General features: G+C 36.5%; 1 protein-coding gene across 9 annotated transcripts in view; it reads left to right on the forward strand.

Annotated features, from left to right (window-relative positions):
* Nucleotides 1-896: 896 nt before the first annotated feature.
* ADGB (androglobin) overlaps nt 897-26523 on the forward strand; it is a 167674-nt gene continuing 142047 nt past the window's right edge. For 2 of the 9 annotated variants that reach the window (XM_053591399.1, XM_053591394.1), the window contains exons 1-3: nt 927-1043; nt 21861-22023; nt 25046-25138. In XM_053591399.1, the coding sequence (XP_053447374.1) occupies nt 970-1043; nt 21861-22023; nt 25046-25138 (330 nt within the window). In that variant the 5' untranslated portion in view covers nt 927-969. Of the gene's footprint in view, nt 1044-20314; nt 20347-20465; nt 20484-21860; nt 22024-25045; nt 25139-26523 lie in introns of those variants that run through there. The other 7 variants (XM_053591396.1, XM_053591397.1, XM_053591390.1 and 4 more) reach the window with 7 other exon arrangements.

Consider the following 26523-nt stretch of genomic DNA (forward strand, 5'->3'; position numbering starts at 1 on the left):
TCTTGCAGTTCTAACATTAACACTGCTGATTTTTGAATTGGTGTATTTGCATATAGAAATACAATGACCTTACTGTCTGATTGTTATCTATATTACTTACAGTGGTAATAAGGCTGAAGTAGTCTCACAGAACACAAACTGTGCTGAGTGGAAAGGGCTGGGCATTCAGTTGTCAGAGAACTTGAAGAATTTGCTTAGCAGAAGCTGCTTTTTCCCTGCACAGGTGGAACTCTGAGCATGTGCCTAGGTCCAAGAGCAAAGGGGATCTCTTATTTAAAGACGCTTAATTATTTCTAGGCTCCTGGGAGAAATCAACTAGCAGTAGAGCTCCTAAACCTCAGGGATATGTGTTAAATCTCTCTGAAGGGAGATTATGTTGAAACAATACAAGAGTTTGTTTTGATTAATCTACAGGTTTCTCCAGTCTACGTATTTTTTAGTTACATTTAAGACCCTCTCTATATTTAGCTGACCGTTCTCTTTGATTCATGTTATCTGTCTGCTCCTTGAATAAGGGCCAGAGAGCTGTCATCTCTGTAAGAGTGGGCCCTAATTGCTGTGCTTCGTAGTGTGCTAAACATTTTACATACATCTTATTTATCCCTCCATCCCCACTCCCTCCCTCCCTCTTTATCACCCCACTCCGTCACCTTCCCCCGCCCCTCCATCCCCCACCCTTTCCACTACCTTCCCTTCCATCACTACCTCCCACCCACTTCATCACTCCCACATCCCCTTTATCACCTCCCCTTCTATCACCCCACCCCCACCCCTCTATGATTCCCCTACTCTGCTGGACACTCGATTACCTCTGCCTGCAACACCCCGACTGCCCTGCCCACATCCGCCGCAGCCGCCCGGCCCCGCCCCGCCCCGCCCCGCGGTCTCCTGGCAACGCAGACGCGGAGCCCGCGGGGGTTCAGGCAGCTAGTTGTTTAAAGTTCAGCCGCGTCAGGGCCGGCCTCGGCCATGACCACCAAACAAAGCAAAAAGAAAGAGGTGCATCGCATCAACTCGGCGCACGGCTCGGATAAATCTAAAGAGTAAGAGACCTCTGCCCGCCCAGCACTCCGTGGCCTAGCCCCGCGGCTTCGCCAGCGCTCCTGGAGCTGCTTCCCAGTGGCACACTCGGCTGGGGCAGCAGCTTAGAGGCCTTCTCGCCGCCTTCTCCCCGGAGACCAGATCCTCGAGTGTTTGCTCCCTGTCCTCCCCTTGCCCGTCGCGACCCACTTCCTTTGCCAGAGCCCCTGGTTTTCTTGCTCCGGACGCTGGGCTGTGCTTCTGGGTCTCCTGGGTGAATCTTTCACTCCTCCCCTCTCCTCCTCTCCTTCACAGCCCACTTTTGCAGTCAAAAAGGTTGTAGCTTCCTTAAGAAAGAGGCATATCTCAAAAGACTTCCAGTTAAGGCTACCGGTCCCAATAAGGGAGGGCAGCGGGAGAGAGAGAGATTGACTTCCTAGTTTGTATTTGCCCAGGCCAACAACTGAGACCTTCGATCAGATAAAAATCAGTCACAAAATGCCTTCAAAACGCGAAAACAACATAAATATTCCTCGTACTAAAGTTTACCCTGAGACCATGCAGACCTAGCTCATGGAATCTTTACGATGCCTGTCTGTGCTGGCTGATGTTAGGTATTATGTCTTTGTATGCACCTCCCTATTATCGTCATCGTCGTCATCATCATCATCACCATCTTGGCTTTTATTTCCCTGTAGAGTCATCTTTTTGTCGGTAACACAGGATTTGGGCTATTGTTTGAACTTACAAAATTTCCCAAATTCATGCTGCTGCGAGAGAGTGGGGCCACCTGCCGAGCCCCACTTCAGTGGGATCCTGCGTGTTTTGGGTGTATGGAGGGGTCGTAAATTACTTTGAACTGTATCCTTCCATCCGTGATGCTGGCCTCTGCTTCTCCTCCCTGCCTAAAAAATCCCCCACTGGTCTTTGTTCATTGATTCCTAGCATTTAACTCTTTTTTCTTTGTCAACTCTGCTCTCAGACTTCTTCCCATGTCCGTGATTCTCCAGTCCCCTATTTCTGTCTTCTTTTAAGCAGATAATGCATTCAATTTCTTCGCTGAATTTTTAGATAGGCATAGTAAGTGATTTTAAGAGGGTTGCTCTTCTGGATACCAGTCTAAGTCTGGTCATTTCAGCATTGTCCAATAGCCTCCATTCCTGTAGTTCCAAGGCCTGTGAACCCTGCAGGCTCAGTCCCCTATCACTTCTCCAACTTTCCCTTTCCCTTTGTTATCATCTAACACACTGAACCTTCTCTTCACAGTCTGGAAAACCTCCCATTTGTTCTCACCTCAGGGCCTTTGTACTTGCTGTTTCCTCTGCTGGAAAGCTTTTCGCCCCTAAATATCAGTATGGTTTTTTCCCCTCACCTCCTTCTGATGTTCACCTATGTGCCATTTTCTCCTATCAGCTTTTTACCCACCAGAGTTAAAATCACAACCCCCATTTTGCTGCCAAAAGGAAAAACAGAACAAAAAAACCTCTCCCTGTCTTCCTTCACTACTTTATTTTTCTTCATTAATATTTTTTGCACATTTCACAAACTATGTTTCACTTTTAAACATGCTTTTTAACTTGTCTTCAAAAACAGAATGAAATATATTTCATAATCCCCAAGTTAATCCATGTTATGAGTGAAATGCACATCTAATTATAGAATTTTCAAAAAAGGTCAACAAATCTATCTAATATGAAATTTGAAAATAGGACCATTTCAAAAGGTGAATTATAAATAATACCATCATTTGAAGAGTTTTCCTGTTTTATTTTTATACACTGTTGAATCCTTAATACTTAGAGTGGTTCTAGGGTCATACATAGTAAGCATTCAAACATGTTTATCAAATGAATGAATGGCAATGATTAAGAGATAGTAACAGGGTTGCAAGAGAATTCTGAACACATAAAAATATAACTGAGTCAATGATGGTTATAACTAATGCATGTTGGAGGCTTACTCCCTTTAGAAGCTTGGGGAAAAATTTCAACTTTAAGAAATTGATATGCTTAAAATAGATGAGATTGTTAACTCCCATAAAGACAACTGATCAAACTAGATACCATAAAATGTGTTACATGGCCTAGTCTTATGATGTTTGTATCACAAGATAGAGATAAATTTGCTGCTCGTAAGATGCTGACTCTTTCTTTGCTAGGATTTCCCATTTCTTGTATTTCTAACATGTTTTCCTCAAAAATATCTGAATTGAATTATACCAGTAAAAATGTATTTATTTATGAAAATAGAAGAGGAAGGGCAAATAGTTATTATAAAGGCTACAATTTTCTAGAAGTCATCTATTAAACATTAAACACCAAGTCCTTAGATTTTGCAGTAGCTTTAAATGATAGGATTGAAATGTGTTATGAATCATGTCTATCCTTTTGTTTAACTGAAGAACTGTTCACAGATAACAGGCTAAGTCATAGACACGAGACAGAGTGTCACCCAGTATGAAGCATAGGAATCAAAGTCTAGCAAGGGGCTAGTATGACTGTCATTCAAAGTGTACTGGGGAGATTAAGTGTAAGTTTTTATGTCATTTTGTCACATCTTGTTAATGTGAGTGCATATCTTGTAAGTGCAACCAACTCTAACATAGGCCTGTATAGAAACAAGAGAAAAAAGTCTTCATAGCCTTGAAAATGGCCATCCCACAGAACCTAACCTGCTATCAGTATCATTTCTTTTTTTGCCCTGTGTATGATGTCTGTTTTTTATATGGTGACTGGTATATAATAAGCACTTGCCTTTTTTTAAAATGAGCTTGTAGCTTAGTTACCTACCTTGGTTTTCATTCCTTGTGATTTCAGTTGAAGCTCAGTTCTCTTTCCCTTTCCTGTTTGATCTACTATTGGTAAAGTTCAAAACCTGAGATGTTACAACTAATTGCCACAGAATCATCTAGGCCGATCTATCGCCAAATTCTTACAAAAATATGACTTTGAATTAGCAAAAAAATCATGCCAGGTAACTGAGCTGTCAGTTTTACATTAAACTATTTCTATAGTTTCGCTCTTTAATTCTCTGTATCGGCCAGTATGAAATCTCTGCCCTTGGGGCATTAATTCGTTTGTGACATTGGACAAGTCATGTTTTTATTCTGACATTTGGTTTTGCTTTCTTTGAATGTAAGGCCCTCTAACTAAAATTTATCTCCCTCCAAACTCCCTATCCTCCATGTACTGCTTTATATTTTCTCCCAGCTCTAAACTTCCATTGTATCAGATTTTTTTTTAACTCCACTAGGTTCATAACAAATGAGGAAATTTTGTTAAAGTAAAATATTTTTTTCTTAATTTTCATCTTCTTTTAACATAACAACTATCATAGGTTGTAACTCTCATTATTATTATCCATCTTAGTTTGAGCTGCTACATCATAGACTGGGTGGCTTAAACAACAGATATTTATTTCTCACAGTCCTGGGGGCTAGAAATTTGAGATCAAGGTGCCTGCAAGATTGTGTTGTGCCTGGTGGGGATCTCTTCTTAATTCACAGATCTCCATCCACTTGTGCTTTCATATGGTAGAGTGAGAGAAGGCTAGCTCTTTTCCTCTTCATATAAGGACACTAATCCCATCACAAGGGCCCCATCCTCATGACCTAATTACCTCCCAAAGGCCTCATGTCTTAATACCACCCCATTGTGGTCTAGGGTTCTGACATATGAATGGCAGATATAGATATGTAGTCCATAAAAGTATCCAATGATAATTAGCAATTATAAACAAATTTAAATTAATTGATAAATCTATTAATAATTGATTTGGAAACTAATAGGCAAAGATTATTTTACCAGGTAGATGGAAAGATTCCTAGTGATATAAAGACAAAAATTTAATCTTCTTAGAAGCACTAAAAATGACTTTTTGTGTAGATCATGAATAATTTAAGAGAGAGAAAAGCCATACTATTTAAGTATTTATAGACATTAGAAGCATCAATGCATAGACTTTATGCACTAAAATATTTGGAATTTCCATGGACACTTTGAGATAAGGGCATATTTTGTAGTTTATAGTTATAAAACTTTGCTCCCCTTCCAATAGCACATTCTAACCAAGATTGAAAAATAGGTAATCTGTTAAATTAACAATAATTGTGCAACCTTCTAGATTTGAAATGATGAAATATCACTAAATCTCTTCCCAAAACAGAATGAAATCTATTTTATAATCCTCAAGTTAATCAATCTTTATGACTTAAATGCAACATAAATTTTATAGAATTTTCAAAAAAGATGAACATATCTATCTATATGAAATTTGAAAATGGGACTATTACAAAATAAGAATTGTGATTAATACCATGAAAGGAGCATAGAATAGAGGAGTGAATATCATACTGAGCATTAAATTAAACTAATTCTTAGTTATCTGAGGTCTAAGATAGAGTTGATTCAATAAACTAGTCAGCAGTGGTTGGAAAGTAATATGTTCCTCTGCAAAGAGTAGAAAAGGAATCCCTTAGGAGAGAGCCAGACATAGTTGGGAGGTGTCTTTTATAGCTCCAGGCCTCATGTCTTCACAGTTCACATCAGAAAGGTAGAGATAAGAGGTGCAACCCTGTAGGAAATGACCTGGGTTCAAACTAAGTTCTGTGACTTCTCCCAGGTGACCTCTGTGGACTAAAGTTAATTAATGAATAACTAAAATAACTAAAGTCAATTAACGAATTTAAAAGGTCAACCTCAGTAACAGAACCTTCCCCAGAGGAAAGCTATTATTCTTTATGTTCATTTCCTAACTGTGTATTAAGCATTTCTCATGCCCAAGTCACTGGTAAGCCCTAGACAACTAAGTAATTGTGAAGCAGGGTACCTCTGTTAAGGAATTTGTAATCTGAAGCTGGGAGAGGGGGACTAAGATTCATATAGAAGTTAACTAGGATATAGGGTAATGTCACCTTTGTCAAAGGGAACTTACTGGAGATGGTAGAGAGAAATTATGTGTTGGCACAAGGTTAAATGACAGAAATCCAGAGACTCTTAGAATGAAGGCTTTGTGAGTTAGAGTAGAGAAGAGTTACTTCCAACTGGAGCTCCTCTGTCATCACTTCTCTTTTTGTTTTTGGAAAGATTTTATTTGTTTATTTATTATTAAATCATAGCTGTGTACATTAATGTGATCATGGGGCACCATATACTGGTTTTATAGACCGTTTGACACATTTTCATCACACTGGTTAACATAGCCTTCCTGGCATTTTCTTAGTTATTGTGTTAAGACATTTATATTCTACATTTACTAAGTTTCACATGTACCCTTGTAAGATGCACCGCAGGTGTAATCCCACCTATCACCCTCCCTTCACCCATCCTCCCCCCTCCCTCCCCTCCCTCTCCCCCTTCCCCCTATTCTTAGGTTATAACTGGGTTATAGCTTTCATGTGAAAGCCTGAAAAGATTTTAAGACATGAATCCTGCATTCAAATAGTTTATGGCCTAGATGGGGAAAAAACAAAACTTGCCAACCCCTCAAGGCAAAACATAACTTATTGATAAACACTATGGATTTGGGGCTAATATAAGAAGAGTTCCAAGAAAAAAGGAAGTCATCAAAGGCTAGCAACATTTTTTTAAAACTTGTTAGTTAATAAACTTTTTACCTACATTCCCGATTAGTCATGTGATACATGCTATATCTAAAGCAGTATTTTTATACAATAGGAGAATGCGTTCACTTGTTAGTGAGTTAGTCTAAGTATCACAAATTAAATGTATGCATCTAAGATAATGTGTCATTATTTTCCACAAAATGCAGGTTAACCAATTAGAAATTTGAGACAAAGCCACATGTTTACTTCACCTTTGGTCAAAGTCTAGTTTGCACTAGACTTAGTATGTTTTTCCTAAGTTCATTTGTGAGGGATGAACTTGGGAAAAACATGTTGTGAAGGGTTTTTTGTTTGGTTGGTTGGTTTTGGGGGGGTGGGGGGCAGAGTCTCACTCTGTTCCCTGGGTAGAGGGCCATGCTGGCATCATCATAGCTCACAGCAACCTCAAACTCCTGGGCTCAAGCGATCCTTTTGAGTAGGTAGGACCATTGGCGTACACCAACATGCCAGTTAATTTTCTATTTTTGGTAGAGACTAGGTCTCACTCTTGCTCAGGCTGGTCTCAAACTCCTGCAATCAAGCTATCCACCTGCCTCAGCCTTTGTTGTGAGTTGTTTTAAAAATGGGTTATTTTGAGCCTGTGCATACACTACCTTTGAGTCCTGCAGACCTGTGATTTATTTCATGGATTTTGGTTGAAGTCATGGACACTGGCTCATGTATTTGTATACGTATCAGCTTTGCTGCTAGAAGGTGTCATATCCTAGGAAATGGGAAATGATAAGGTCTTGGTGGCCTTTATACCTTGGCCAGGGACCAGCACAGCAGGTGCAGCCTGCCTTCTATCTAGTCCACTCTCCTGGTTCCTTGTCTCTCTGGAGTGTGCAGGTGCCTGTAGAGGGACATAGGGCATGGCAGCTCAGTCTGGCCTCTCTTGTCCTTTCCTGGAGTTCTCCTGCCTCTCCCTGTCCTCCTGCCTTGTGTCCTTTTTTTTTGTAGAGACAGAGTCTCACTTTATGGCCCTCAGTAGAGTGCCGTGGCCTCACACAGCTCACAGCAACCTCCAACTCCTGGGCTTAAGCGATTCTCTTGCCTCAGCCTCCCGAGTAGCCGGGACTACAGGCGCCCGCCACAATGCCCAGCTATTTTTTGGTTGCAGTTTGGCTGGGGCCGGGTTTGAACCCGCCACCCTCGGTATATGGGGCCGGCGCCCTACCGACTGAGCCACAGGCGCCGCCCACCTTGTGTCCTTTTTTCTACCCCACAAAGTAAGTCATTCTCCATTGGTCTTATTTAGCTTGTCTTTTCTCTCCCTTTCAAATCCTCTGAAACAATTGTTCTTGACTTAAGATTACTGAATTAACATCTCTGACCTTTATATTGCAATTAATCTCATGTTTAAGTGGACAGATCTACTCAGATGCTGTCTCCAACTCCAAATTAAATCTGTTCAAATGGAGGTCATCATTTTCTCTCTCAAAGTACTCACTTCTATGTTCCTCTGTCTTCCCTGTCACCTTGAAGAATCAGTCTTGTGCCCTCTCCCTCTCCTTTGCCCATCACATACAGTTGGTTTCTTTGTTCTTTTAATTCTTCACCTGGGCTCCAAGTTCATGTTCTTGCTGCCATCCTCTAGGGGACACCCTCATTAATTCAAGGTGGAACCAGTAAGAAAACATTCCAATTCTCTTGCCTTTAGTCAAGGTTTTTTTCTTACACAATTAACTTTGCATAAAAGTGCTATTTGTAATCTTCTTGATATACCATTTTGCAAGTAGGATGTTCCAGTGTAAAAAAAAAGGAAGAAATTAAAGAAAGGAGGGAGGGAAGGATGGAGGGGGGCGAGAGAGAGAGAAAGAGAGAGAGAGAGCGCTATTGAGAGAGAATGCATGAGTGCCACACCAGCTCTTTGCAATAAGTTCATCAACCAGCTTCAGCTCCTACTATCTCCCTACTGCTGATATGGAGCAGATACTAACACACCATTTATCATTCCTCCACTTTTGCCATCTATTTTCTATCTTTTTAACAGCTTTCATACTATTATAAAGCCTTTAGACACAGATGGAATTCCCAAAGGCCTTCTTTACCATGAAGCCAACATTGTTTTTCCAAGTTGTAAGCAATTTCTCCCCCTATTATTTGCTAATAAAGCACTTTGTCTCTAACTTCATAATAACCCTCTTTGTTCTTCTTGCTTTTGTATTTTAGTTATAACATGTATTTATTCTTAGTAACTTTAATAGAAACTGAATCATGTTAATCCTTGCATTTACCCAACCAAGCACAGTGTACTGAAAGAATAGTAATTTTGAACTTTTAAAGGTAAATGTCCATTTAAATAATTTTAGTAAAACCAAGTAAATAAAAGGTCAACATAACAACTGGCTTTAACTAATTTGATGTTTTTCAAAACTTACAATTTGTTTTCCTGCATATTTAATTTCCAAAGAGTATAACTCAGAATGCCCCTAACTCAAATTAAGTCGATTGTGTAATTCTATTCATATTCTGATTCCTTCAGGGTATTAGCTGACACTCCTTATGAAGGCATGCTGATTGCACATTGCATAAATAAACTGCCTCCAACTATGAATAAAATCAGGTCCTTACACTGAACAGCGTGCGTTAAGAAAACAATGGCAAAATTCCAGATCCTTATTTTATCGAAAATTTAACATCCCTGCAGTGAACCTGCTTCCATAAAATAATCTAATTAAAATGAATACTTGATTATGCCTGTGTGTGTGTCCATGTGTGCATAAACCAGATTCTGTTGTTTTTTTATTGCATCAAAGTCTGTAATGGCTTTTTACCGTTGTGCCAGCTGAAGTTTTCCTTGAACATTTTTAACTCTTGGGCATTTTTTATTGTATTACGTAAACTTGCTAATTGACTTAATATTTTTAAAAATCATTTTGTTATCTTGGTAAAGCGTGTGATTAGTCATTGCTTTTAAGGTTGAAAAAGTAAATTTTTTAGTTTTTTATTAATAACAGGCTTATAAAATGTATTTTAATAGTTATGAACTACTTCCATTATTTATAAAGATAATTTTGGCATTTTCCCAACTCAAAATTATGCAGAGTATTTACCTTGCCAAGAATGGATACATATGAAAAACATTACATATAGACAAAATATGTTTTACTGCATATGATTATGTCATTAAATGTAAAATAGAATGCAGATTTAAACTTAACAGTGTATTAGGAGTTTATGACCAGGTAATATTGCTATTAAGAAGTGACGTTTATGACCAGGTAATATTGCTATTATGAAGTGACATTTAGAATTTTCTAAATTCCTTTCTAATTTCTTTTCTTTTCTTTCTTCTTTCCTTCCTTTCCTTTTCCCTGCCTCAGTCCCTTCCTTCCTTCCTTTCTATTTTAAACAAGTATATTGATGAAAAATTGACATATAGTAAATTGCACATATTTAGAGGGCACACTTTGATAAGTGCTAGTGAATGCTGGAACTTATTCCTTCTCTCTAACTGTATTTTTATACCCATTAACCAGCCTCTATTCATCTTTCCCTCCTACCCTTTCCAGTCTCTTGTAACTGTCGTTGTATACTCTACCTCCATGAGATCTACTTTTTTAGCTCCCACTTATGAGTGAGAACATAAAATATTTGTTTTTCTGTTTTGGCCTTATTTAACTTAACAAAATGTTCTCCAGGTCCATATGTGTTTTTGAAAATGACAGTATCTCATTATATTTTATGACTGAATAATATTCCACTGTGTATAAATATATATATCACATTTTCTTTCTTTTTTTTTAATGGCAGAAAATATTTGGATATGTTTATTTGATAACTGATTAATATCCAAAATATACCAGTAACTCTTGAAACACAGCAACTTAAAAATTTTCTTTAACCATTTATCCATTGATATTTGGTTGTCTTATTCTATCAATTATTGAGATAGTGATATTGCTATCCTGTGCCATATCTAATAATTTTCCTATTGTACTTCTGTTTCTACTTTAGTGATAACAGGTTCTGTTATCAAGTTTAAGAAAGTTTAGGATCATTACGCATGCTCCCAGTGGATTTTCTTTCTTATCACTATGAAATGACATTCTTTTATATATGGTAATATCATTCTAAAATCTCCTGTTCATAATATTTGTTTTTATTAGTGATTACATTGTATATATTTTCTAGCCTTTTATTATTTATGTATTTATATTTAAATTGGATTTCTTATAGATAGTATATTGTGAGATCATATATTTTTTAAATGCAGTCTGACAATCTGTTCCTTTTAATTGGGTTATTTAGACCATTTATATTTAATGTGATTTAATATTGCTGGTTTCAAATCTATCATTTTACTATTTTTTGTCTTTTCTATGTTCTTTTTATTTTCTTCTTCTGCATATTTTAGATTGATGAATTGTTCTAAAAAATTCAACTTATCTCCTTTGTTGGCTTTTAGCTATCTCTCTCTGTTTTGTTGTTTTGGAGGTTGCTTTGTAGTTAATAGTATAATCAAACTGTTTATTTGACATAATGTTGGTGACAGTATATCAATTCAGATACAATATAAAAACATGATAATAGTATACTTATCCACACCACTGGCATAATGCTATTATTGTCAAACATTTGATTTTATATATTATAAGCCCCATATTACATTATTTCTGTTTGCATAAGCAGTAATCTCTATCATAAAGATATTTTAAAAATCAAATAACTTGTATATTTAGCCCTGTAGTTTCTACTTCTAGTCCTGACCCTGTGTGATTCCTCCAATTATTTTGAGCATTTTCCTTCCCTGGCTTTCGGTAAATTCCTCATGCATATGTGTTGATGTGTTGATAGGTACTTTGTTGAATAAACGTGGATGACTCTCCAAAAAATCTCAGGAATTGTCTCTTTGAAGCTCTCTCTTTTTCAGTATACTGTCCTGCAAACTCTGGCGGCCTTGAAGTCCCCAAGCACTCATCTCCTCCTCTATTCAGGGAATCTTCAGGGATATACCTGGGCTACCACTCTCTTAATGTCAGCCTGAAAACTCTCTCAGGGCCATGATCTGAGACAAGTAGAGAGGGCTCATGGCATTCATTTTTCATCTTTCAGAGATCAATGTCTTTCCTTACTTGATGTCCCTATCTTTAAAGTCAGTTTTATGTATTTTGTCCAGGTTTATTGTTATCTCAGGTGAGAAAGTAAACCCAGTCTCTGTGACCCTTAGATGGAAGTGGTATCCCTCAGGCTTATTATTTAAATTTGATACTTTGTTTTTAAATATTAAGATGCTAGATTTTAAATCAGTATTTACAAACATGTATCCACAAATAATGTAGTATAAGTACAGATAGATTTTTTCCATAAAAATGAAATCCTAAATCGGATATAATTGCCATTGTGTATTATCTTTTAAAAATTGGTTTATGAATTATTAGAGATACCTTCATATGAGAATTTTGATCGGAAGAGTACAATTTTCAAATCTGACAAAAATTATTTTAAATCAAATGTTCTGAATTATTGTTATTACTATGCTCATCTTAAAGTTTCCTTTAAACCTCAGAATTTCTCAAGCTTCATATTTTAAGCCATGGGTAAATGTTAAGAATAATATATATCTAAGAATGAAACATTTATCACTTTAAAATTGAGCAGTCAACATTGACAATAAAAAAAAACTCAAACTCCTCAGCGAGATCCTAATGAGGAGCTGCTTGCCTACCTTTAGTTTCTTTTCAGCCTGATTTTCTTCTCTCCACTGTATCCTGCATGCTCATGTGGTACTGAAGAACCCACCAATCTCTCAACCTATTCTGCTGTTTCTTGCTTTTGCACTGTCTCTTACCCTGTTCTTTTTTTCCCTAGTGATGCCTTTTTTTAACCTGGAACATTTCTGGTCATCCTTCAGGACATGTCAGATGCTGTTTTTCTTAGGATGCGTCTCCTAATTGCCTCACAATGTTCCCCTCTCTGTCACCTGAGATGCTTCCACCTCTGCACATACTTTGCTGTAGTGAAGTTTTCTGTCTACCTGTTTGCAATCTAAATAAACCCAAGAGCAGATGTAAATGTCTGTGTTCAGAACCCTATCATCTAACAGAGTGCTTGCCCCCAAACAGGTGCTATATGCTAATTAGAAATAAGTGAACTGTTGGTTGAGATTCCTTTCTCTTTATGAAACTGTGTTTTTCTAAGATGTTTTATTCTCCAGACATATTGTTTTATTTTATCGTAATTATAAAATTTATATATTCCCAATTTTCCATCTACTTATGGCAGAGTTTATAATTAGTTCTTTCCTAACATTAGATTAGAGTATGCTTAATTTTTTTTTCACATGTGTGCATATCTTTCAATACTTTCTTACAAAGTCTGCAGTTAACTAGTATTATCACTGAAAAACAAAACTAATGGCATGGTCGTATACCTCAGAATTCCATTTCTTATTTATTTTATGTCTGTTTACTAGAATTTTAATTATATCTTTTTAAAGCACAAAGTTGTTATTATATTTGCACAAAATGCTTTTAAACAGTTTACCAAAATGTATATTGACTCATTTTCTTACTATTGCTACTTATATCCCACACTTTCATCCTGGGTTCATTTTCTTTTTTCTGGGATAAATACTTTAATATTCTTTTTTGGACAAGAGTCTGTTATGGTAAACTCAGTTTTAAAATATTTTTTATTTCATTTAAGATGATTTGTCTCACTTTTGGATAAGAGTTTACTAGGGTGTTGATTTCAAGATTGACTGCTATTTTACCTCAGCTTTGGAGATATTACTTCATTGTTTTATGGTATCTATTACTACTGCCAATTTGATTGTTTTTAATTTTTAGGTAATTTGACCCTTCTCTATATAAGTGGAATGTATCTACACCATTAATTTATAACTTCATTTGATATGTCTAGGTTCAGATTGTCACTGCCTCCTATTTATCCTTTCAAATGCTTGATTAACTTTTTCCAATCTGAAAATGCATATTTTATCAATTCTGAATGTTTTTCAGCAGTCCTGTTTTCACATATACTCCCCCCTAGCATTCTGACAATTTTTTCTTTCTGTTTTTCCTATTAAGCATTTGCTCTAGTATTCCAATCTACCCACTTGTCTATTTCAAATTTTATCTTTTTATCTTTCTATGCAAATACTAGATTTTTAAAATTCTACTAAATTTGCAAATTTAGAAGAATTGCTAGCTAAATTGCTAGCTTTCTTTCTTACTTTAGCTGTATTTTGTCTGCTCTTCATGTTGCCTTATCAAGTCTTTATTTCAATAACTGAAATTTTCATTAGTAAGTAATTTTTTGAAGATTTCTTTTTTTATTATTATTTTTTGTTAAATATTTTCCTGGTTTAATTGCAAGGTAGAAACTATCCCTCCTTTATGTATCCTGAGCATTTGAAATGTACTCATTCTAAAGACTTTTTACATTTGCCGTATTATTTCTTTTTCCTTGGGTGTGAGTTTTTTATTCTGACATATTTACTGACTGTCATTCATAGTTTCTTGTTTTGCTCTCCAATTTCAATTTTTTAGTTCATCTTTTATAGATACTTTAAACACATGCATTCCACTTTGTGTCATGCAGTTTGGATGGCCTTCCGAAATAATCAGCACCCTCCCTGTGCCTGAGATGCAGTTGGTACGCACTACTGAAAGGGACAGGAGAGCTGTTAGACAATTATCAAAACACTTCTTTATCCATTTCCAGACAGCTGCTTTCTGAAGCTTTCTGAAGAATGTTCTACTCCTTACAAACTCTGGCCTTTCTATGAGAACCTCAGGACCTTCCCATAATTCAGCTAATATATAGTTAATGGACAAGCAGAAGGCCTGTAGCACTCTGTTCCAATACCAGAACAGAGTCCTTTCTGATTAGTTGGCACATTTATCATAAAACTATTTTTTATGTTATTCTGACCTCCACCCAAGTCTTAACATTGGGAGTTTGGAGGCTTTTCTACTGCATAAAAATGCTACCCCTGATGCCATACCTACGGCAGTGGAAGGCTGCCCTCAGCCTCATTCTTTTTCTTTTGGCCAGCCTTTCTATTTCCTCACAGAACCATGGGCAAGTGACACAAGTGACACACAAGTACCTGTTATAGTACAAAATGTAGGGGAGAGTTATGTCAGTCTTAGCTCAGAGCGAGGTGTTTATGGTTAACTTTAGCCTTCATAAAGCCTGTACCTGGAAGGAAGGCAGGCTTCCTTTCTAGCATGGCTTCCAGACTTTTAAGCTTTGGCTGCTACTGCTCAAATCCACTTCCCAGCACCTACGTGTGCATACAGCCCCAACACACCCCTGCAGGTTCTTTCTGTAATTTGTCCCCTGATATTTTTCAAGCGTTTTCAGTTACGATCATTTGCTTCCTTTATGCTTGCTCTCTTTTCTCCAGAAGCAGCTTCATATTTCATATTTTTACTCTGGAAATCAGCTTCTTGCCTCTTCCTTCCATTTGGTTTCTTTTAGAATACCCTATGCATGTATTAGGCATTTGGAATATACAGATTTTGTTATACATGTTTGCCATTGATTTTTATTAAATTAAAAAAATAGCATGAATCTGTATTAGAAACAGATTTCTAGCCTCTCCTGAAAGGGTTAGTGACACTCCTGCTATCCTAATAACATATTTAGACCCATTGTGTGGACAGGAAGCCTTTAGGCATTTATTTATGTATGTATTTTTGAAATATTTTATAGAACTTGCAATTTTGATGAATTATATCACTTACTAGTACTTGTGTATATTGCTGTGTGAATAAAGTGTCTCTGTGAATCATTCTGATTTTTCAGGGTTGCTGGTTTGAATTTTCTGAAATTTGGCAACATTTATTTTTCAGTATTACTAGTTTCTAATTCTTCCCTCATTACTTTTGTGTTTAAGCTTATCTTATTTCCAGAATTGATGAGGACAGGAATAATGTGCTTTGAATACTTAAAGGATTCCATCTATGCTACAGCAGTAGCTCGCTTTGCCAGAGAACTTCAAAGGCACACCATGCTGAGAATTTCAAAGGCAGCATTTTACAGGGTCAGTCTAAGTCTATCTGTATATTTGACCTTGAGCTGTATCTGAGCATTGTTTATATGGCATGTGTAGCCATGGAAGTGATCTATTGGGCTGGTATAAGGCACTGCTAATGAGAATCTTTTAAAGTAATCCTCAATATAGATGGAAACAGATTGTATGTGTTACAGGGAAAGTAGGCCAATTAGAGATAAAGCTTAATAGCTTCAGGGAGGAAGCTAGAACATTTACTTTACACTTGACAAAAGGAAGAGAGAATAAAACCATTCTTAGCAGAGTCTCTCCTTTTAAGAAATTATATCTTCCTTTTAAAAAAATATATCTTAAGATTTTGAGCTTTCTGAATGAGGTAATTTTATCATGGTTTTGATATATACAATCAGCGTTTTTTTTGTCTGTAAGTTTATACCAATGGTCAATAAAACAAAGGTATTATAAACTGCTGATTGATGCCTTGATTTTTCTATTAATATATGAAAAAAGCTTCATTTTCCCTAGAAAATTATTCTAGTTATCCTTACCTCTTATATATTTTTACATGCTGCTTAAGAATACTCCTTAGCAATGTATAAATTCTCAAATTTTCAGATTTTCTTTCAACAAGATAGTGAATTGAATGAGTGCATTTTGAATGCTCTAGGTAGATAAAGGAGGGGTAGTTTCTATCTTGGAATTAAATCAGGAAAATATTTAACAAAAAATATGTAAAATAAGAAATCTTAAAAATTTTCCAGCCCAGAATTCTATATCCTGATTAGCTAATCTTTAAAATTGAAGAATAAATCAAATCTTTTATTGATATGCAAACATTGAGAAAGTTTGCCACAACAAGACCAGCTCTACAGGAAATACTTCAACCTGTTCTATACACTGACCATCACAATGGACTGCCAGCAAAGTAAGCACTCAGAAACTAAAGGACAAAACCTAGCTTCCACAATGATGCAAAAGATGAAACTAAGCAACGGACTTTCACAAAATGAGATGACTAGAACAATTCTCTAAATAAATGTTAATGGCTTGAATTTCCCACTGAAGAGGCATAGACTGGCTAATTGGACAAAAAAAACAAAAAACAAAAACACAAGTCATCCATTTGATGTCTGCAGAGAGAACACCTAGCCTCTAAGGAAAATTAAAACTCAGAGTTAAGGGATGGAAGACAATTTTTTAGGCAAAGGGAATTCAGAAGAAAAGAGGGGTTGTGCAATCTATTTTTAGATACAAGTGGATTTAAAGCAACTAAGGTAAAAAAAGACAATGATGGACACTTCATTTTGGTCAAGGGAAAAATACAAGAAGACATTTCAATTCTAATTATTTATGCACTCAACTTAAATGCTCCCAGATTTGTGAAATAGACCTTAATTAGTCCAAACAATATAATATTCCATAATACCATCATAGCAGGAGATTTTAACACTCCTCTTACAGAACTGGACAGATCCTCTAAACAGAAATTAAATACAGATACAAAGGACTTAATTGTGACCCTAGAACAACTGTACTTTACAGACCTATTTCGAAAACCCCATCCCAAAGCTCAAGAATATCCATTCTTCTCACTGGCCCATGTAACATTTTCCAAAATTGATCATATCTTAGGCCAAAAAACCTCAACAGAATCAAAAGAATTGAAATTTTACTTCGTATCTTCTCAGACCACAAGGCTTTAAAGGTGGAACTCACCCCCACAAAAAATGTCCAACCCCATATAAAGGCATGGAAATTAAACAACCTTATGCTAAATGACAGTTGGGTGCAGGAAGAGATAAAAGAGGAAATCATAACTTCTTGGGCATAACAACAATGAAGACACAAGCTACCAAAACCTGTGGGATACAGCAAAAGCAGTCCTGACAGGAAAATTAAAATTTATCCCTTTAGATACCTACATCCGGAAAAACAGAAAGAGAGTGCATCAACAAACACACAAACTATCTTAAGGAACTGGGAAAAGAACAATCTAAGCCTAAACCTAGTAGAAGAAAAGAAATATCTAAAATTAAATCAGAGAGTAATGAAATTGGAAACAAAAGAATCATTCAGAAAATTAACAAAACAAGGAGTTGGTCTTTTGAAAAAATAACATGGAATGTTTGATGAGTCTGAAGGTAAATACTCTTCTCTACTCACATTCTACTGTCCAAGATGCCATCACATAATACTAGCCATATGTGAAAAGAAATGGAAACAGGATTGCTAGGCGTCTGGTCAGCCTCTACACATGTATGACAATTTAAAACAGTTCTACTTAGAAATTATTAAAAATGTAAAATGTAGACATCCATTCTTTTGTTTCACATAAATAAAGGATACACAGATTTCCTACATTGCCCAGGTACTGTTCCGATTGCTGGAGATGGAGGAAATGAACAAAAAAATCCAGTGTTTCTACATGTGTAGAACTTACATATCCTACCTGTGGAGACAAACAGTAAGAGCATACACAAAGGATTATGAGAGTGTAGTCAGGTGCCATACAAAAGGAAACAATGTGAAAGGATGTAGAAAAGTGAGCATTGCTATAATAGATAAAATGTTCAGGAAAGTACTTTTCCCACTCTCCTCCCCACTGGACATGAGATTTTAACCTTCTTGTTGCTAAATTCAGCATTTAGTTATTTTCACTTCACCTTGTTCTATTAGCAATATTTAGGTTTATTGCTCATTCCTTCATTTTCAAAGAAAATTAGTTTACTTGGTTTCCAAGGTGTCACCTTCTGCTGTGTTTGTCCTGCCTCGCTATATTATTTTCCTATTGCTGCTGTAAGAAAATATCACAAACTTAGTGGCCTAGACCACACACATTTATTGTCTTGGAATTCTGGAGGTCAGAAGTCCTACATGGGACTGAAATAACAAGAATGTTTCAGCAGAGTCATTGTCCTTTCTAGAGGTTCTAGGAAAGAATCCAGTACTTCCAGAACCTGCCCACATTCCTTGGCTTGTGGCCTCCTCACTAAGTTTTCAAAGCCAGTAAGTTTTCCTTTATGCACTGTTCATTCATCACTTTTTCCTCTGTATTCTTTCATCTCCCTCCTCCACTTTTGAGGAGTCTGGGGATTACATTGCACCCTACCCCCAATAATGCAGGATAATTTTCCCATCTCCAATACTTAATCACATCTACAAACTCCCTTTTGCCTTAGAAGATAACATGTTCACAGTTTCCAGGGACGAAGATCCGTGTATATTTGGGGTGGGGAGGATTATTCTGTCTACCACATTCTGTGATTTATTTCTCAGTTTTCTCAGTTGTTTCCTTCTTATGTTTCTGACCTTTAAATATGGAGTACCAGGATATAAATACAGCTATGTTGCTTGTTAGAATATTGAAATACCTTTTTATTTATTACAAGTACCTTACCAACAACTCTGAGCCCCAGACATGTCTGTCTTTTACCCTGGGTCCCCGATCTACCCTGAGGATTCTACATACCTGCTCCAACAACGAAAATTAAAAAACAAAAATAAATGTCTGGCCAACCTAGAAGCTTTGAAGACACTGACCCAACATTGTGGTCAGGCTCTGTGTATATTGGCTAATGTTCCGGGAATACCAGTTGTTAGGTGTTTTAAATAGCATCCCTGGGAGTGCCTCTTTCTCAAGTAGTCATTTACTTAGTGATTTCATCCAGTCTTAAGACTTTAAATACTACTTAAATACCCACGACTCTCAATGTTTCACTTTTAGCCCAATTTTTTCTTCTACACTTTAGAATCTTAGATCTAATTACCCATTTAGCAGCCCCAAGGATGTAGTTTAGGCATCTAAGACATACCTCATTCATCAGTGAACTGCTGGTTCATCCTCCTACCTCACTCTGGCCCTATCCTGTGGTCTTCTGCCCATCCAGAAATATAGATTCTACCTACTTTATTTACCTTGAAAATATACACAGAATCCAATGATTTCTTGCCTTCTGTGCAGTTATCAACTCAGTCTTTATCCCCATTAGTGCCCACCTGTTATTTCAAAGCCTTCTGTGTTGTCTCCCTGGTTCCTTTGTTATTTTCTCAACATGGCATCAGGAGTGATCATCAAATTTTAGTCACATCATTTTGTGTTGAAAACCCTCCTTGGCATCCTGTCTCTCTCAGACAAAGAGCAATGCCCTGCCCTGGCCTCGGATTTCCTCAATCTTCCTGTGTCCTGTCCCCACTCTGGATCATCTTCCTTTACTTCCCCTTTCCCTCAGCTTCAGCCACACTGACCTCCATGTTATTATTAAGATAAGTTGGGTTGCTCTCTGCACCTGGAGTGCCCTTCTTTGCTGTTGATATTTGCTGTTCCCTGCATCTGGGGAACTCTTTCCATGGATATTCACATAGCTTGTCCCAAACTTTCTTTCACTATGTACACACTACAAACTAACTTGCGAGAGCCACTTTCCTTAACCCCATTAAAAAAAATCGAATATCTTAACTCTTTGATTCCCCTGTCCAGTTTATTCTTCCACTTGGCATTTTTCACTCTTTCTTGACATTTTTTCACTGCATAATGACATTTTGTTCAATGAATTATATGCCCGAGGGTGGTCACATAGTATGATTAAGTTAATTTATTATTGGAGAAATAATTTTTTTATAAATTTAGTGTAACCTAAGTGTGCAGTATTTATAAAGTCTATAGCAACGTATGGTAATGTCCTGGGCCTTGTATTCATGCACAACTTACTCACGGACTCATTCAGAGCAACTTCCAGTCCTGCAAGAACCATTCCTGGTAAGTATCCTTATACAAGTCCCATTTTTGTTTCATTTTCTATATTGTGTTTTTAATGTACCTTCTTTCTGTTTAAATATGTTTAGATACATGAATACTTAACTATTGTGTTACCATTGCCTACAATGTTCAGTCCGGTAAGTGTTGTACAGATTTGTAGACTAGAGCAGAAAAAAGGCCATAGAATATAGCCTAGGCATGTAGTAGGCTGTACCATCTAGATTTGTGTAATTATAATCTTTGTTGTTCACAGAACCAAAAAATTACCCAGTGATGCATTTCTTAGAATGTATGCCCATCATTAAGCAATGCATGACAGTATACTATCTATTTTACTCAATTTATGCTATTTACTTTGTGTCTAGAACCCACTAGAATGTGAATCCTATAAGGGTTGAGATATTAGTCTGTTTTTTTCCAACTGCTTATCTCAAGATCTGGAGCAGGGTGTAGACAGGATTCTAGCCTCACTAATGGTTACAAATTTGAAAATCAAACAAGATTCTTATTGTAGATTCTGAAATTCATAAAAATGAACAAAAGGTAATATTCAGAGCTTAAAGGGATGAAAACTGTAATGCACAGTTGTAGAAAGTAGGAAATAGGCCAAACTTTTCTTCAGAAAATTGGGCAAAATATGTCATAAATTTAAAATATGATATACTTTAGCACAGTAAGACTCCTTATTAAAATTTATCCTAAGGAAATATTTAAGAATGTGAATGTATGCAAATATTTACCAACAAAGATAACCACCACAATCTTGTTTGTTAAAGTGAAAAATTTTAAAACTCAAACCCCCTATTTCCAAATATAGAAACTTAATTAAATGAAATGTGGTATATTCATACAATGGGATGTAATATAATCATTAAATTAGTATTTAGATAAATATCTAGGACATGATAAATATTAACATTAGTAATAAGTAGAATAAAGCAGTATATAAAAATATGCAGGATGATTTCATTTTTAAAGGAAAATATGTACATCTTATATATTGTTAGGTAGTTGTTAGAGAGGTAGAAAGTTTTTAACAATATAGTTTTTAAAGTGAGTTGGGTAGGTTTTTCTTATTTATCTGATTTGTATTTTACAGTTTTTTTTTTAAAAATAATGATCACTTAATAAAAAATCAAAATTATACCATATGTTAATATTCCAAAAGTTGTTGCTATTAAAAATACAAAGGATTTTCTTTAAGTATGAATTATATATAAATATTCTTATGTTTTTATGATATTTGATAATACTGTTTGTATTTGTTTTTTAATATCTTGCATTAGTAAGTAGGAACTAATGCCAAGAATTTGTGTATGGAGTAAATCTTTTTAAAGTCATTTCAGTCTTTAAAAGTTCAACATGTGGAAGCTGTCTGGCCACAGGTATGATTGTATTGAAAATTGTATTTAACATAACTCTGATGATAAGATCATTAAATTTATGCCATGCAACTAATCCAATATTTTATGTCAGAGATCTTCATTAACATTAACCTTCTCTGCTCTCTCTAGTTTCTCCTCTTCCAGCAGTAATGTACAACCTGGTTCTGTTGAACAAAGGAAGGGGAAATTCCCTATCTGGCCAGAGTGGAGTGAAAGTGACATAAATGCAGAAAAGTGGGATGCAGGCAAAGGTGGAAAAGAAAAGGACAAAACAGGAAAAAGCCCTACATTTGTAAGTAGAGTAACACAATTAATTTCATTTTGGTTTTTAATTTTATAAAGGAATAAGATAAGTTAAAACGGGAGCATGCTCATTCTTCTCCATAGTCTTTATTTCAAAGGCAAATTTTGTCTTTGTCTACTTGACCTCTCTGCCAGCCCATGCCTTATCTTTTAAAGCCTTAGTCCTAAGTTTCGTTGAATCACATTTGGGTAAATAGAAAGAGATATGACCAAAGAGTTACAGTGAAATTAAGAGCTAGAACAGGTTAGCCTAATTATGGACAAAGTTGGGAAGCAGGCATTTAGAACGTGGTTTAGAGGATAAGGGTCCACATCAGCCTTATAAGCTGTTACTTGGAGTTTCTAGGGAGTGGGATTTTTAAAAGAAATGTCACTCTGATATAAGACCTGCATTTTTCTTTTCTTTATATTATTTTTACAAAATAATTTATTATGGTGATATTCACATGATATAAAATTAACCATTTTTATTTATTTTTTATTTTTTTATTAAATCATAGCTGTGTACATTAATGCGATCATGGGGCACCATACACTGGTTTTATAGACCGTTTGACACATTTTCATCACACTGGTTAACATGGCCTTCCTGGCATTTTCTTAGTTATTGTGTCAAGACATTTACATTATACATTTACTAAGGTTCACATATACCCTTGTAAGAGGCACTGCAGGTGTAATCCCACCAATCGCCCTCCCTCCGTCCACCTCCCCCCGCCTCCCAAGCTGTGTGGATAAAGATCTGAGTTGTTCTTTGTTTACTTTCTTTCCTATAAACATGATATGTCCCCAAGATTGGAGCTATGTGGAGTTCCTACATTTTCTAGTTATTTTAGGTTCTTTAGCCTATATAACATGTTTAGTTTGTCTGGGTACAGTGGCTCATGCCTATAATCCTAGCACTTTGGGGGGCTGAGAAGGAAGAATTACTTGAGGCCAGGAGTTGAAAATCAGCCCGAGCAACATAGTGAGAGTCCCGTCTCTACATAAAACTTAAAAATTAGCTAGATGTGGCATTGCGTGCCAGTAGTCCCAGCTTGTTGAGAAGCTGAGGAAAGAGGATCTCTTAAGCCCAGGAATTTAAGGTTGCAATGAGCTATAATTATACCACTGCACTCCTCCCGGAGCAACAGGGCCAGATCCTGTCCCCTCCCTCCCCCTAAAAGTGTTTATTTCCAAAGACATCATTTTGGACCTATAGGTCTAGGTTGCATTTATGACTTATTTATTTGGTACAGTAATTCATTTAAAATATTTATAGAACAATATAATTTTTGGAACACAAATAAAATTGCCACGAGGGCTAGATTGAACCCTGGTGTCTCTATTTGCATAAAGTGTTCTGAATTGGTAAACCCTAGCATTTAAATTCTGTTCACAAAATATAGTGTCACAGAGTGCATGATTCATATCAGTGATTTATTCACTGCTAAATCGAATTGCTAAATTGTTAGCACTTGAACAATTTCCAAATTAGCAAGTATGAGGGAACACATTCTTTGGGCCATATCTAGAGTGATTGTGAAACTTTTAGGTGCAAAAGGCTTTTGACCCAGAGGGTTCAAATGAAAATGGTCATAGTCTATGGATTTTTAGGAGCAATTCAAAGACTTACAGGGACTGGTGTGTGTGTAGCTCTCAGAGATTGTGCAAGTCCTCAGTTGAGCAGGCATGTTCTAGAGAAGACAGAGAGATGAGTCACTGCAATGTATGGGGAAAAGGCAGGGAGGGGGCAGGATAAATTGCTTGACGTTTTTGAAATAGGACATAAAATAACTCTCTAGGAAGCTCGGAGCAGAAGCATGTTTTTGTCAGGTGACTGTGAAAAATTCTTACAGATCTCTGGAAGGCTGGGTATCAAATTCTGGGGTTGATCAGTGTTATTAAAGTGGGGGCGTGTGCATTGGAAGAACATGTATGGGCAGAAAACCAGAGAGACTGGTGCAGTAGCGAGTGTACTGGTCACCTGATGTCTCTTTTATTTGGGGGCAGCAAATAGGAATCAGGCTGGCTGAGCATCAGACCCCAATGTAATACTGTGAGCCTTGGATTAGGGAACCGTATAAAACTGCATGGTTAGGGAGACTAAGCCGACTCTTGCTGTGAAGAGGAGCCATCCAACTGAGTGTGGCACTTGACAGCCCTAACCTACATCCCATGCTGCCACTGTAGCTTTCAGAGGTAGGGAGCACCAGCTCATACTACAGGGCAAGGTGGCAAAATCAGGGATGGAGCCTTACTCCCCACCCCGGTGCTGTCCCACAACCACAGCATTCTTGGCTCACGAAACAGCCTGTCCACAGGAGTGAGGGGTAGGTAGACAATGCCCAAGCCTTGTGACTGCATCTCCGTGGTTGGGTGGCACGGTCACTCTTAGTTCTGATTTGCAACATTCATTTTTCTTACTGAGATTATTGCCTTAAGTATACAACTATAACAGTTGTCCTTAGAATAAATGGTAAAGGAAATACAGAAACTGTGTCATACATCTGTCTGCGTGTATGACACCTATAATTATCGCAAAAGAACAGATCAGTTTTAAAAATGAATAATAAAAAGTCAGGTCAAAGACCACGGGGTTTTTGGTTTTTGTTTTTTGTTTTATATACAATCCTGTTTTTGATTCTAACAGTTGAAAATTAAGTAAATATTTCTCCATTCAGTTAAAAACGCTTCTCTACTTAAAAAAGGTTTTTCTCAAAGAAAACCATGGCCATATCTGGCCTATCCAAAATAGTTTTCCCAGCATATCTAATTCATATCCAAAGTTTGTTTGGACTACTTCCTCTACAATTAAAACACTACTCAGCTTTTCACATTCTGCTAATTATAAACGGTATTGTTAAATTCAGTATTCTCCAAATATTCCATGAATTGGCTTGGAGAGCAAGCACACAAATTGCTTTATAATGGGGTATTGATTGATCAAATTTGTGCACTTATTTGTTTTTATTGAACTGTGTTCTTCCAAATAAAGACATGGAGAAAAAGCTTAATTTATTTTTATATAGCATTGTTTTGAAGACCCTGAGGGAAAGATTGAGTTACCGCCATCACTGAAAATTTATTCCTGGAAACGTCCACAGGATTTTTTAATTAGTCGGGTAAGAAGTGTTTTTACTAGTAAGCAAAATACTTATTAATTTTGGGGATGTAATCCTATAGGGATAAGAATATGAATTTTGAAATGATTTAGAGTAATTTCTTCTTATAGTATTTAATAAGAAAAAGTAATAGCTTGTTGGCTTTTAAACCAGAAATAAATGTTTATCGGTATTGTTAACTATTTCTTGTGCCAGTTTCCAACAGATTACGTCGAACTTTTGTTTAGAGCAGCAGTTCTCAACCTGTGGGTTGCGACCCCTTTGGGGGTCGAATGACCCTTTCACAGGCGTCACCTAAGACCATCCTGCATATCAGATATTTACATTATGATTCATAACGGTAGCAAAATTACAGTTATGAATTAGCAATGAAAATAATTTTATGGTTGGGGGTCCCCACAACACGAGGAGGGCATTAGGAAGGGTGAGAACCACTGGTTTAGAGACTTGAGTTTTCTCCTTCTTCTTCCCCAAATGACAGATTATAGCCTAAAATGTTGCATGGAGTTAGTCCTTGATTTCTGGCTGATACACTTTCTCCTTTCTGCTTCTTAGCACCAGTTTACAGGGCATGCAGGTCTGTATTCGGTAGTTTCTTAGCATAACTTTTCCAGTTCAAGAAGTTTCAGCTATGTCTAGAACAGCAATTCCTGAAGCATTTTCCAGAGGTCACCTTCACATCTGGACCACAGGCCTAGCCACTTGAAGCATATTAAGTGAGGCATCTCTCAAGAAACCCTAATTTTAAATAGCACTGAAACTTCAGGCATGCTGGTCTATCGCTTCTTAACAGTTGTGTTAGTTTGAGCATATTTGGTTTTTCCAAGGGCTTAATTATCACTACTGCCTTTTTCCTTTGTTGAATATCCTGTAACTTTCACTTAATGCACAGGAAAGCAGTAGATTACATTATTTAGAGCCAGGCCAGTGGTTGTAATGGAGTGGATTCTTCTGTACCTTTGTGGAATCTATTTAAACTGTCTCTACATAAAGTGATTTTATTCCCCAAAGTGTTAGCCTTCATCAACACTGCTACTAATGCAAGAAAACATAACAAATCCACCATATTTTCCAAGGACTATAACCAGTTGAGAAAATCAGATAAAGCTAAATCCAAAAAGATGTACTAAAATAAGAAATAATAAAAGGGTCCATCTTTGACCACCAGAGTACTTTTAGAATGCCTACTTGTAAGACATTTTAAAACAAAATAAATAAAATACACCTGACCCATGCTTTGAAATTACTTATAGTGTTAGATAACATTAACATGAAGAAGATAAACTCTGGGATGTTACTAGAATGTACTTATATTCATGTGTTATTAACACTATTCAGCCTCTGCTGGATGTAAATACATGGTTTACATTTCATGCAAATAAAAC

Source organism: Nycticebus coucang, chromosome 5 (assembly GCF_027406575.1).
Source record: "Nycticebus coucang isolate mNycCou1 chromosome 5, mNycCou1.pri, whole genome shotgun sequence".
Classification (NCBI taxonomy): domain Eukaryota; kingdom Metazoa; phylum Chordata; class Mammalia; order Primates; family Lorisidae; genus Nycticebus; species Nycticebus coucang.